Consider the following 14399-nt stretch of genomic DNA (forward strand, 5'->3'; position numbering starts at 1 on the left):
AAAAGCACGATATTCCTCATGTAGTGCACTACATAATAGTGCAGTCAAGGATGGGCTAAAAAAGTAGTGCACTACACAGGATTAGGATGGACTCCAGTCAAAAGTAGTGCACTACATTTGGAATTGGTTATGTTGGGCCATGGTCAACAGTAGTGCACTACATAGGGAATAGGGTGCTATCTGAGACGCAGGCCTATAATAGCCCTGTTTTCTCCCCCTTCCTTCCAGATGATGGTCCTTACTCTAAAGGGAACAAGGACTCACAAGGGACAGACAATTCCCTGACCTCCAGGAGACAGAGTATCCCAGGTACACGACTGAGTTTCTTTACTGTCTGGCTGCTCATCTCAGGCCTCTCTCACTGGTCTCTCTCTGGTCTCTCTGGTATGTCTCTGGTCTCTCTGGTATGTCTCTGGTCTCTCTGGTATGTCTATGGTCTCTCTGGTATGTCGCTGGTCTCTCTGGTCTCTCTGGTATGTCTCTGGTCTCTCTGGTATGTCTCCGGTCTCTCTGGTCTCTCTGGTATGTCTCTGGTCTCTCTGGTATGTCTCCGGTCTCTCTGGTCTCTCTGGTATGTCTATGGTCTCTCTGGTCTCTCTGGTATGTCTCTGGTATGTCGCTGGTCTCTCTGGTCTCTCTGGTATGTCTCTGGTCTCTCTGGTATGTCTCCGGTCTCTCTGGTCTCTCTGGTATGTCTCTGGTCTCTCTGGTATGTCTCTGGTCTCTCAGGTATGTCTCTGGTCTCTCAGGTATGTCTCTGGGATGTCTCTGGTCTCTCTGGTATGTCTCTTGTCTCTCTGGTATGTCTCTGGTCTCTCTGGTATGTCTCTGGTCTGTCTCTGGTATGTTTCTGGTCTTTCTGGTATGTCTCTGGTCTCTCTGGTATGTCTCTGGTCTCTCTGGTCTCTCTGGTATGTCTCTGGTCTCTCTGGTATGTCTCTGGTATGTCTCTGGTCTCTCTGGTATGTCTCTGGTCTCTCTGGTATGTCTCTGGTCTCTCCCTGGTATCTTTCTCGCTGGCTCTCCATAGCTCACAGTTCTCTTCCTCTCTCTGGTCTCTCTCTGGTCTATTTCTCTCTGGTCTTTCTCTGGTCTGTCTCTGGTCTCTCTCTCTCTCTGTTCTCTTTCTCTCTGGTCTATATCCAACAGCTCTCTTTCTCTCTGGTCTCTGGCCTCTCTCTATCTCTCTGGTCTATCTCTGGTCTCTTTCGCTCTGGTCTCTTCCTCTCTCTCTCTCTCTGCTCTATCTGTCTGGACTCTTTCTCTCTGGTCTATATATATATATATATATTGGGGCGGCAGTGTAGCCTAGTGGTTAGAGCATTGGACTAGTAACCTAAAGGTTGCAAGTTCAAATCCCCGAGCTGACAAGGTACAAAAGCTGTCGTGCTGTCCCTGAACAGGCAGTTAACCCACTGTTCCTAGGCCATCATTGAAAATAAGAATTTGTTCTTAACTGACTTGCCCAGTAAAATAAAAGGTAAAAAAAAAATAAAAAAAATCCAACATCTCTCTGGTCTATCTCTGGTCTCTTTTGCTCTTGTCTCTATCTCTCTGGTTTCTTTCTCTCTGCTCTATCTCTCTGGTCTATATCCAACAGCTCTCTTTCTCCGTGGTCTATCTCTCTGGTCTCTATCTCAGGCTCTTCACAGTTCTCTTTCTTTCTTCTACTATCTCTTACTGTGTATCACTCTCTCTCTATATCTCTGTTCCCACTCTCTCCTAGCAGGGATGGCTTGCTTCTGCCCTGCACACCATGCCAAGTTCTAGTATCACAGAGCACATTATCTTTCTCTCTCTATCTCTCTCGCCGTCTGTCATTTGGGTGTTTCTGCTCTCTGTCAGGCGTTCACTCTGCTGATTGGGCCTGAATGGGTGGAAACTAAATGTTCTCCCTGCTGGTTGGGCCTGGATGGGTGTAAACTAAAGGTTATCCCTGCTGATTGGGCCTGGATGGGTGTAAACTAAAGGTTATCCCTGCTGATTGGGCCTGGATGGGTGTAAACTAAATGTTCTCCCTGCTGGTTGGGCCTGGATTGGTGGAAACTAAAGGTTATCCCTGCTGATTGGGCCTGGATGGGTGGAAACTAAAGGTTCTCCCTGCTGATTGGGCCTGGATGGGTGGAAACTAAAATGTTCTCCCTGCTGGTTGGGCCTGGATTGGTGTAAACTAAAGGTTCTCCCTTCTGATTGGGCCTGGATTGGTGTAAACTAAAATTTTCTCCCTGCTGGTTGGGCCTGGATGGGTGTAAACTAAACGTTTCTCCCCTGCTGGTTGGGCCTGCATGGGTGTAAACTAAAGGTTATCCCTGCTGATTGGGCCTGGATGGGTGTAAACTAAAGGTTCTCCCTGCTGGTTGGGCCTGGATGGGTGTTAACTAAAGTGTGTAGATGACGATGATGGGGGTCTGTATTCTGCTGCTTATACTCCCTGGCCGTGCACACTGCTTCGCCTCTTATTTTCTGTGCATATTGCAAAGCGTTCTACGATGAGAACTGGAATAAGCTTGATGAACAAGTCATTTGGGGATTGAAACCAGGTGTGTAAGACAAATGGTGTGTAAAACAAATGGAAAATGAAAAGTGGATCGTCGATGGCTAGAAGGCCGGTGACGTCGACCGCGAACGCCACTCGAACATGGAGAGGGACCGACTTCGTTGGAAGTCAGAACACTGGAAGAACGGAACACTGTATTTATTCTCACACAACTGCTGAAGAAAGAAGACCTGCTGGGGAGGAAATCAAACATACAGCAGGTCTTCTTTCTTCAGCAGTTGTGTGAGAATACTGTGTTCTGTTCTTCCAAAGCCGTGTGTCACGATTTCCACCGAAGTCGGTCCCTCTCCCTGTTCGAGTGGCGTTCGGCGGTCGACGTCACCGGCCTTCTAGCCATCGCTGATCCACTTCTCATTTTCCATTTGTTTTGTCTTTGTCTTACACACCTGGTTTCAATCCGCAAATTACTTGTTCATTATTTAACCATCAGTTCCCCCATGTTTGTTTGTGAGTGATTGCTCATTGTACATTGGTCCGTTATTGTGGGCTGGCATTGTTGCTTTGTATTTTGGTTTATTTTTGAGTAAAGTACGTTGATTACTCATATCTGCTGTCCTGCGCCTGACTCTATACACCAGCTACACAAAGGAAATTAAAACATTGACTGCTGTACAGAAATACCACCTAACTCCTTATGATAAAAGAAAAAACGGTGCTGAATGTCATAAGATGTTATATTTGAAGAGGTATAATGTTCACCCTAAACATTGTAATTTAAAATTGAGTCCTCTAGACTAGCACCAGCTTGTATTTCAACACAGAATTTCATCTCAAATTCAACATTTCACCGTTATTAAATTCGGACTGTATCCCGAGTGTAAAGGTTTTCCTCCTCCTCTGAAGAGGAGAGGCAAGAAGGATCGGAGGACCAATGCGCAGTGTGGAAAGTGTTTTCTAATACGAGAAACTCAACATACAAAACAATAAATGTGGCAAAACCGAAAACAGTCCTATCTGGTGCAGAGAACACCGAGACAGGAAACAATCGCCCACAAATCCCAAAACAAAACAGGCTGCCTAAATATGGTTCCCAATCAGGGACAATGACCAACACCTGCATCTGATTGAGAACCACATCAGGCCAAACATAGAAATAGACAAATTAGACAAAAAACATAGAATGCCCACCCAGCTCACGTCCTGACCAACACTACATTACATTACATTACATTTAAGTCATTTAGCAGACGCTCTTATCCAGAGCGACTTACAAATTGGTGAATTCACCTTCTGACATCCAGTGGAACAGCCACTTTACAATAGTGCATCTAAATCATTAAGGGGAGGGGGGTGAGAAGGATTACTTATCCTATCCTAGGTATTCCTTGAAGAGGTGGGGTTTCAGGTGTCTCCGGAAGGTGGTGATTGACTCCGCTGTCCTGGCGTCGTGAGGGAGTTTGTTCCACCATTGGGGGGCCAGAGCAGCGAACAGTTTTGACTGGGCTGAGCGGGAACTGTACTTCCTCAGTGGTAGGGAGGCGAGCAGGCCAGAGGTGGATGAACGCAGTGCCCTTGCTTGGGTGTAGGGCCTGATCAGAGCCTGGAGGTACTGCGGTGCCGTTCCCCTCACAGCTCCGTAGGCAAGCACCATGGTCTTGTAGCGGATGCGAGCTTCAACTGGAAGCCAGTGGAGAGAGCGGAGGAGCGGGGTGACGTGAGAGAACTTGGGAAGGTTGAACACCAGACGGGCTGCGGCGTTCTGGATGAGTTGTAGGGGTTTAATGGCACAGGCAGGGAGCCCAGCCAACAGCGAGTTGCAGTAATCCAGACGGGAGATGACAAGTGCCTGGATTAGGACCTGCGCCGCTTCCTGTGTGAGGCAGGGTCGTACTCTGCGGATGTTGTAGAGCATGAACCTACAGGAACGGGCCACCGCCATGATGTTGGTTGAGAACGACAGGGTGTTGTCCAGGATCACGCCAAGGTTCTTAGCGCTCTGGGAGGAGGACACAATGGAGTTGTCAACCGTGATGGCGAGATCATGGAACGGGCAGTCCTTTCCCGGGAGGAAGAGCAGCTCCGTCTTGCCGAGGTTCAGCTTGAGGTGGTGATCCGTCATCCACACTGATATGTCTGCCAGACATGCAGAGATGCGGTCGCCACCTGGTCATCAGAAGGGGAAAGGAGAAGATTAATTGTGTGTCGTCTGCATAGCAATGATAGGAGAGACCATGTGAGGTTATGACAGAGCCAAGTGACTTGGTGTATAGCGAGAATAGGAGAGGGCCTAGAACAGAGCCCTGGGGGACACCAGTGGTGAGAGCGCGTGGCGAGGAGACAGATTCTCGCCACGCCACCTGGTAGGAGCGACCTGTCAGGTAGGACGCAATCAAGCGTGGGCCGCCGGAGATGCCCAACTCGGAGAGGGTGGAGAGGAGGATCTGATGGTTCACAGTATCGAAGGCAGGCGATAGGTCTAGAAGGATGAGAGCAGAGGAGAGAGAGTTAGCTTTAGCAGTGCGGAGCGCCTCCGTGATACAGAGAAGAGCAGTCTCAGTTGAATGACTAGTCTTGAAACCTGACTGATTTGGATCAAGAAGGTCATTCTGAGAGAGATAGCGGGAGAGCTGGCCAAGGACGGCACGTTCAAGAGTTTTGGAGAGAAAAGAAAGAAGGGATACTGGTCTGTAGTTGTTGACATCGGAGGGATCGAGTGTAGGTTTTTCAGAAGGGGTGCAACTCTCGCTCTCTTGAAGACGGAAGGGACGTAGCCAGCGGTCAGGGATGAGTTGATGAGCGAGGTGAGGTAAGGGAGAAGGTCTCCGGAAATGGTCTGGAGAAGAGAGGGGATAGGGTCAAGCGGGCAGGTTGTTGGGCGGCCGGCCGTCACAGGAAGCGAGATTTCATCTGGAGAGAGAGGGGAGAAAGAGGTCAGAGCACAGGGTAGGGCAGTGTGAGCAGAACCAGCGGTGTCGTTTGACTTAGCAAACGAGGATCGGATGTCGTCGACCTTCTTTTCAAAATGGTTGACGAAGTCATCTGCAGAGAGGGAGGAGGGGGGAGGGGGAGGAGGATTCAGGAGGGAGGAGAAGGTGGCAAAGAGCTTCCTAGGGTTAGAGGCAGATGCTTGGAATTTAGAGTGGTAGAAAGTGGCTTTAGCAGCAGAGACAGAGGAGGAAAATGTAGAGAGGAGGGAGTGAAAGGATGCCAGGTCCGCAGGGGCGGGTTCTCCTCCATTTCCGCTCGGCTGCCCGGAGCTCTGTTCTGTGAGCTCGCAATGAGTCATCGAGCCACGGAGCGGGAGGGGAGGACCGAGCCGGCCTGGAGGATAGGGGACATAGAGAGTCAAAGGATGCAGAAAGGGAAGAGAGGAGGGTTGAGGAGGCAGAATCAGGAGATAGGTTGGAGAAGGTATGAGCAGAGGGAAGAGATGATAGGATGGAAGAGGAGAGAGTAGCGGGGGAGAGAGAGCGAAGGTTGGGACGGCGCGATACCATCCGAGTAGGGGCAGTGTGGGAAGTGTTGGATGAGAGCGAGAGGGAAAAGGATACAAGGTAGTGGTCGGAGACTTGGAGGGAGTTGCAATGAGGTTAGTGGAAGAACAGCATCTAGTAAAGATGAGGTCGAGCGTATTGCCTGCCTTGTGAGTAGGGGGAAGGTGAGAGGGTGAGGTCAAAGAGGAGAGGAGTGGAAAGAAGGAGGCAGAGAGGAATGAGTCAAAGGTAGACGTGGGGAGGTTAAAGTCGCCCAGGACTGTGAGAGGTGAGCCGTCCTCAGGAAAGGAGCTTATCAAGGCATCAAGCTCATTGATGAACTCTCCGAGGAACCTGGAGGGCGATAAATGATAAGGATGTTAAGCTTGAAAGGGCTGGTAACTGTGACAGCATGGAATTCAAAGGAGGCGATAGACAGATGGGTAAGGGGAGAGAGAGAATGAGCACTTGGAAGAGATGAGGATCCCGGTGCCACCACCCCGCTGACCAGAAGCTCTCGGGGTGTGCGAGAACACGTGGGCGGACGAAGAGAGAGCAGTAGGAGTAGCAGTGTTATCTGTGGTGATCCATGTTTCCGTCAGTGCCAAGAAGTCGAGGACTGGAGGGAGGCATAGGCTGAGATGAACTCTGCCTTGTTGGCCGCAGATCGGCAGTTCCAGAGGCTACCGGAGACCTGGAACTCCACGTGGGTCGTGCACGCTGGGACCACCAGATTAGGGTGGCCGCGGCCACGCGGTGTGGAGCGTTTGTATGGTCTGTGCAGAGAGGAGAGAACAGGGATAGATAGACACATAGTTGACAGGCTACAGAAGAGGCTACGCTAATGCAAAGGAGATTGGAATGACAAGTGGACTACACGTCTCGAATGTTCAGAAAGTTAAGCTTACGTAGCAAGAATCTTATTGACTAAAATGATTAAAATGATACAGTACTGCTGGAGTAGGCTAGCTGGCAGTGGCTGCGTTGTTGACTTTGTAGGCTAGCTGGTAGTGGCTGCGATGTTGACACTACACTAATCAAGTCGTTCCGTCGAGTGTAATAGTTTCTACAGTGCTGCTATTCGGGGGCTAGCTGGCTAGCTAGCAGGTTGATTGCGTTACGTTACCTTAAAAGAACGATAATAGCTGGCTAGCTAACCTAGAAAATCGCTCTAGGCTACACAATTGTCTTAGATACAAAGACGGCTATGTAGCTAGCTAGCTACGATCAAACAAATCAAACCGTTGTACTGTAATAGTTTCTACAGTGCTGCTATTCGGGGGGCTAGCTGGCTAGCTACGTTAAAAGAACGACAATAGCTGGCCAGCTAACCTAGAAAATCGCTCTAGACTACACAATTGTCTTAGATACAAAGACGGCTATGTAGCTGGCTAGCTACGATCAAACAAATCAAACCGTTGTACTGTAATGAAGTGAAATGAAAATGTGATACTACCTGTGGAGCGACGCGGAATGTTGACCGGGTAGTTGAAGTTCAATTCGGTAGAGGTTGGCTAGCTAGCTAGCAGCATCTCCTACGTTAAGGATGACAAATAGCTGGCTAGCTAACCTCGGTAAATTAAGATAATCACTCTAAGTCTACACACTCTAAACTACACAAATTATCTTGGATACGAAGACAGCGAAGACAACTATGTAGCTAGCTGACACTACGCTAATCGAGTCGTTCAGTTGAGTGAATAGTTTCTACAGTGCTGGTGGACAGTGGATGTTAGCTAGCTGCTGGGCAGATACGTTAGGGACGACGAAATACGATAATTATGCAATTATCTTTGATACAAAGACGGCTATGTTGCTAGCTAAGAAGAAATTGCTAAGATTAGACAAATCAAACCGTTGTACTATAATGAAATGTAATGAAAAGTTATACTACCTGCGGACCGAAGTGTAGATGCGACCGCTCGCTCCAACCCGGAACACTAAAACAAGGAAAACACACAAGAACTATGGTAAGAACGTGACACAGCACCCCCCTCCCCCAAGGTGCAGACTCTAACCGCACAACCTAAACCTATAGGGGAGGGTGTGGGTGGGCATCTGTCCGCGGTGGCGGCTCTGGCGCTGGACGTGGACCCCACTCCATCATTGTCTTAGTCCACCTCCTTAGCGTCCTTTGAGTGGCAACCCTCACCGCCGACCTTGGCCTAGGAACCCTAACAAAGGGCCCCACTGGACTGAGGGGCAGCTCCGTACTGAGGGGCAGCTCCGTAATGAGGGGCAGCTCCGTACTGAGGGGCAGCTCAGGACTGAGGGGCAGCTCAGGACTGAGGGCAGCTCAGGACTGAGGGGTAGCTCAGGACTGAGGGGTAGCTCAGGCTGGTTGACGACTCTGGCAGCTCCTGGCTGACCCTGGTAAATGGCGGCTCTGGAGGATCCTGGCTGACTAGCGGCTCTGGAGGATCCTGGCTCACTGGCGGCTCTGGCCAGACGGAGACTCTAGCGGCGCTGGGCAGACGGACATCTCAGGCGGCGCTGGGCAGACGGACAGCTCAGGGCAGACGGACATCTCAGGCGGCGCTGGGCAGACGGACAGCTCAGGCCAGACGGACAGCTCAGGCGGCGCTGGGTAGACGGACAGCTCAGGCGGTGCTGGGCAGACTGGAGACTCCATCAAATTGTGAATGAGAGACTGATGAATAGTGTAGAGCCTGCGCAGAAAAAACAAAGCTGAGCTCATGCCTTTCTAGTTACTTTTTCAAATCATCATTAGTCGCATCATACTGCCTTACAATGTATTACAAATCAAAACATATAACCTAAGGTTTGTAGAACTACTAAAGTTATATTAATAACTCTAAATTAAGCATATAAGAATACCGCTCAACACAGAATAGCCACATGTGCGCACTCCTCAAATCATTTGGAGAAAATATACATTCTATTTTATTCACCTTTGTTCAATTGTATTCTATAAAATAATATAAAATAATAAAAATAATATAAAATAATGCCACGGAATTCTAAGCAAATCTTGTCTGCTAAATGAACTAGTGTAGCCCACAGCCATATGGCATAGCCAGATCAGGGCCTAACATAAGGACAACTCAGAGTATGCTATTCTGTTCTGAAATATACTACATTTTCCTCACACCATTCTTCTTTAGACCTATCTAAATAAATAATGGATTTATTGTGAAGATGTAGGCTAAATGACATGGATTTACATGGATAAAATGTAGATGTTCCTAAGGTCTGCACCAGTGGCTTGTAGGCTGTGTGTGGAAGCCAGGAGATGCTAAATGTGTTTATGTTCATTAACGGTCAATTACCGTGAGACAGACACTTATTTGCTTGACAATCACCGTCTGACGAAACTAATTGTTACTGTATGTTTAAATACCATGCAGAACATAGCTCCTTTAATTACAGTGTGGTGATGAGTATATGTTTGAAGTGGAACTGGCTATTTTGCAGATATGATACAAACAGATCGACCACCTCGATTCGGTCTGATGTTGCAAAATTTGAAATTGTGTTTTTTTACATTGGATAACAGTAGAGACTCAGAGCTACAAAATGATATATCATACAGTTGAGGAACATTGAGACAGTTTTTATGCTTCTGAAAGTTTATATACTTGTAACCCCACTTTTGAGAAAATGTCCCTTGAATGTTTTGGTACAACTACCGGAGACCTCTTCTTTGTCTACACCTATTCAGCAGCGTTCAGCAGTGTCATAGCTAGCCACCATGCAGGAAATGCTGTAGTATGAACCTGCAGGTAGCTAAAGCTAAACAACTAGGTTCAGTGTTAGATAGCTAGCTAACATTAGGCTATAACAAGAAATGCAGATGTATTTCTGAGATACAAATAATATTACTACACAGATCGCATACGTAACGTTCGCTAGCTAGCTAACAGAACACTTTCACTTCCAACGAAAATGACTTTCTGAAAAAAAATGGAAATATATAATGTCTGAAAATGTAGCTAGACTCTTACCTGTATACATGGATGGTGGGGAGATCTGAACGCTGCAGACAAACCACTGGTGTTTGAAACTGAAGCCCATAGAAGAACGTAAAGAGACCATATCCACAGTTTAAAACTCTAGTTGTTTCCCAAATGGCACCCTTTTTCCTTTGTAGTGCACTACTTTTGACCAGAGCCTCAATCAAAAATTATGTACGACATAGGGTGCCATTTAGGACCATAGTAAGACATCCTGAAACCACCTCAACTAAGTAAGACATCCTGAAACCACCTCAACTAAGTAAGACATCCTGAAACCACCTCAACTAAGGAAGACATCCTGAAACCACCTCAACTAAGTAAGACATCCTGAAACCACCTCAACTAAGTAAGACATCCTGTGTCGTTTCCGTATTGTTTGTACAGCTTGTTTGGTCCGCATGTGCGGGAAGCTACGCTGAACTTGAACGACTGTTATCCACAGTTAACATACCTCTTAGTTGTCAATCAAATGTATTTGGTATCAATATCACACCCTGACCATAGTTTGCTTTGTATGTTTCTATGTTTTAGTTGGTCAGGGTGTGAGCTGAGTGTGAGCTGAGTGGGCATTATATGTTACATGTCTAGTTGGCAGGTGTTAGTCATTGTCTCTGATTGGGAACCATATTTAGGTAGCCTGTTTGGTGTTGGGTTTTGTGGGTGATTGTTCCTGTCTCTGTGTTTGCACCAGATAGGGCTGTTTAGGTTTTCACGGTTCTTGTTTTGTTAGTCTGTTCATGTGTAGAGTCTTTATTAAAGAACCATGAATAGAAACCACACTGCATTTTGGTCCGCCTCTCCTTCAACTCAAAACCGTTACAATCAATCAAATGGGCGGGCAGGCAGTTCGATTGTTATCCACAGTTAACATATCTCTTAGTTGTCAATCGAATGGGCGGGCAGGCAGATCCCATTCAGTTGTCAAAATGTTGGTTGGGACAAGCATGCTTTGGCAGGCAAGCTGCAGAAGGACGAGCAGCCTACTATTCCCCATCGTTTATCAGTGCAATTATGACGGCCAACGAGCTGGAAAAGTTTGAGAGAGTTTCTCAGTATTTCCCAAACTCTGTCCTGGGGACCGCTCGGGGTCCCACTGTTGCTACTGCCAAAGTGAAAGATGGAAGGCCCGTGTGGCAAATGACTTATAGGCCTACTGTAGCTCTGATTGGCTGTGACGCACCATTCTGTCTCGAGTCCTGGACAACACTGACACATTTGCATTAGGGTTTATTTTCCCACTCTATTTATTTATTATAGAATTTTCCCAAATGCCTTAGTAAACGTAACTCCACGTCATTCCCAAACATTCGACAGAAATATGAAAACGTGAAAATATCCATATCTAAGTGCTCGCTTGTCAAAAAAAATGCAAACAAATACGTCACGTTCTTCCTGGGGGTGTATATGAACAGATTTCTATACGATTTCACGTAGCTGTCAGTTCCACTTTAAACACCATGCAGAACACCATCTCCTCTCACAGTGTAACACCAAGTGTGACTAAACATTGAGGTGATACTGTTAAAAATGAGACAAATCCATGCTGAGAAATGTGTCCCTTTTTTAGGAATGTCAATTTTCCCGGTATTCCTGTTAATGTATTTATTAACATTTTAGCTTTTAATTAATGTATTTACATTGGTACGTGTTAGTTTCTAGAGAACAACATTTTGCTTCATATAAAGTAGCTAGAATTCATATAGGGTCAATATAGGCAGTATCTGGTGGTGCTCCTAGATTTCATTTGGTGGTCCTAACTTTTTGAAGTTGGGAGCACCAGTGCTGCCAATGATAAGTGTTAATTTAGAGCCCCCTGCCTTTGTGACATATTTACATGTGAACGCGGTTCAGGTGGCATATAGTTCCATCAGATACACATCTCTGGGACTATTGAGGTGATAATCTGATTTGGACAAATAAATCTGTTTTATTGAGGTTTACACTCAGTGAGGCCAGTTTTTTTAGGTACACCACCCCATCATGAACGTGGTTTGTTCCTCCAGACAGTGAAGTCACGTGGCCGTGGCTTGCTGTATAAAGCAGGCAGACAGGCATCGAGGCATTCAGTTACTGTTAGATTGAAGGTTAGATGGGGCACAACGAGTGACCTAAGCGTCTTTGAACGTATGATCGTCGATGCCAGGCTCGCCAGTTCCAGTGTATCAGAAACAGCTGGCCTCCTGGGCTTTTCACGCATGACAGTGTCTCAGAAACAGCTGGCCTCCTGGGCTTTTCACGCACGACAGTGTCTCAGAAACAGCGGGCCTCCTGGGCTTTTCACGCACGACAGTGTCTCAGAAACAGCTGGCCTCCTGGGCTTTTCAAGCACGACAGTGTCTCAGAAACAGCTGGCCTCCTGGGCTTTTCACGCACGACAGTGTCTCAGAAACAGCTGGCCTCCTGGGCTTTTCCCGCACGACAGTGTCTCAGAAACAGCTGGCCTCCTGGGCTTTTCACGCACGACAGTGTCTCAGAAACAGCGGGCCTCCTGGGCTTTTCACGCACGACAGTATCTCAGAAACAGCTGGCCTCCTGGGCTTTTCACGCACGACAGTGCCTCAGAAACAGCTGGCCTCCTGGGCTTTTCACACACGACTGTGTCTCAGAAACAGCTGGCCTCCTGGGCTTTTCACGCACGACAGTATCTCAGAAACAGCTGGCCTCCTGGGCTTTTCACGCACGACAGTGTCTCAGAAACAGCGGGCCTCCTGGGCTTTTCACGCACGACAGTGTCTCAGAAACAGCTGGCCTCCTGGGCTTTTCACGCACGACAGTGTCTCAGAAACAGCTTGCCTCCTGGGCTTTTCACGCACGACAGTGTCTCAGAAACAGCTGGCCTCCTGGGCTTTTCACGCACGACAGTATCTCAGAAACAGCTGGCCTCCTGGGCTTTTCGCGCACGACAGTGTCTCAGAAACAGCTGGCCTCCTGGGCTTTTCACGCACGACAGTGTCTCAGAAACGGCTGGCCTCCTGGGCTTTTCACACACGACAGTGTCTCAGAAACAGCTGGCCTCCTGGGCTTTTCACGCACGACAGTGTCTCAGAAACAGCTGGCCTCCTGGGCTTTTCACGTACGACAGTGTCTCAGAAACAGCGGGCCTCCTGGGCTTTTCACGTACGACAGTATCTCAGAAACAGCTGGCCTCCTGGGCTTTTCGCGCACGACAGTGTCTCAGAAACAGCTGGCCTCCTGGGCTTTTCACACAGGACAGTGTCTCAGAAACAGCTGGCCTTCTGGGCTTTTCACGCACGACAGTGTCTCAGAAACAGCTGGCCTCCTGGGCTTTTCACGCACGACAGTGTCTCAGAAACAGCGGGCCTCCTGGGCTTTTCACGCACGACAGTGTCTCAGAAACAGCTGGCCTCCTGGGCTTTTCACGCACGACAGTGTCTCAGAAACAGCGGGCCTCCTGGGCTTTTCACGCACGACAGTGTCTCAGAAACAGCGGGCCTCCTTGGCTTTTCACGTACGACAGTATCTCAGAAACAGCTGGCCTCCTGGGCTTTCACGCACGACAGTGTCTCAGAAACAGCAGGCCTCCTGGGCTTTTCACGCACGACAGTGTCGAGGGTTTACAGAGAAGGGTGCGACAAACAAACATCCAGTCAGCTGCAGTCCTGTGGGTGAAAACAACTCGTTAATGAGAGGTTGAAGGAGAATGTCACAGATGGGCTTTTGCAGCTGACGACACCAGGTTCCACTCCTATCAGTTAAAAACAATAAGAAGTGACTCCAGTGGGCCCCCCATCACCAACACCGGACAATTGAAAAGTGGGAAAACATTGCCTGGTCCGACGAATCCCGGTTCCTTTTGCGTCATGCTAGTCAGGATTTGGTGTAAACAGCATGAGTCCATGGCCCCATCCTGCCTGGTTTCAACGGTACAGGCTGGTGGCGGTGGAGTAATTATGTGGCAAATGTTTTCCTGGCGCACGTTTAGTTCCTTGATACCAATTGAGCGACGATTGAGTGCCTCTCCCCGAAGAATTCAGGCTGTTCTGGGGGCAAACTGGCCACTGAGGGTATACTGTGGTTGTATTGAGGTTAGTACACTGAGGCTGATACACTTTATTTAGCCAGGATAGTCCAGGCAGTATCAACTGCCATTGTTTTCCAGGCAGTTGTATAGAAGTTGCTACGGTGACATTATATAGTTTCCATAGGAAAAATGGCTGCTGAAAGGAACACGAAGATGATGCTCCTCCATTTCAGAGATTTACAACAGGGATATACAGAATAGTCGGGTTCAGCTGCTCACCAAAGCACCTTATCTCATTTATTGGAAACCCAGAAATCTTTTTCCAATTCAGATTGTTACGGCAGAGAGTGACGGATGCAGAAAATGGAAGGAATTGGTACTTGAGAAATTAGTTTCCGTTTCTCTCAGTTTGAAAGGACTCTTTATCAGTCTATCTTTCTTAGATTTGGGAGAAATAGTGGATTTGTTGT

The 14399-nt window shown here is 47.9% G+C and overlaps 1 protein-coding gene across 1 annotated transcript in view; it reads left to right on the top strand.

Moving 5' to 3' along the window:
• Window positions 1–228: 228 nt before the first annotated feature.
• The window catches only part of LOC135539104 (glutamate receptor-interacting protein 2-like), a gene marked incomplete at both ends in the record, with an annotated part of 118668 nt that continues 104497 nt past the window's right edge, over window positions 229–14399 (top strand). The window contains 1 exon segment of the mRNA XM_064964959.1: window positions 229–309. Coding sequence (XP_064821031.1) covers window positions 229–309 — 81 coding nt within the window.

The sequence above is a fragment of the Oncorhynchus masou genome, unplaced genomic scaffold (genome assembly GCF_036934945.1).
Source record: "Oncorhynchus masou masou isolate Uvic2021 unplaced genomic scaffold, UVic_Omas_1.1 unplaced_scaffold_1637, whole genome shotgun sequence".
Taxonomy (NCBI): domain Eukaryota; kingdom Metazoa; phylum Chordata; class Actinopteri; order Salmoniformes; family Salmonidae; genus Oncorhynchus; species Oncorhynchus masou.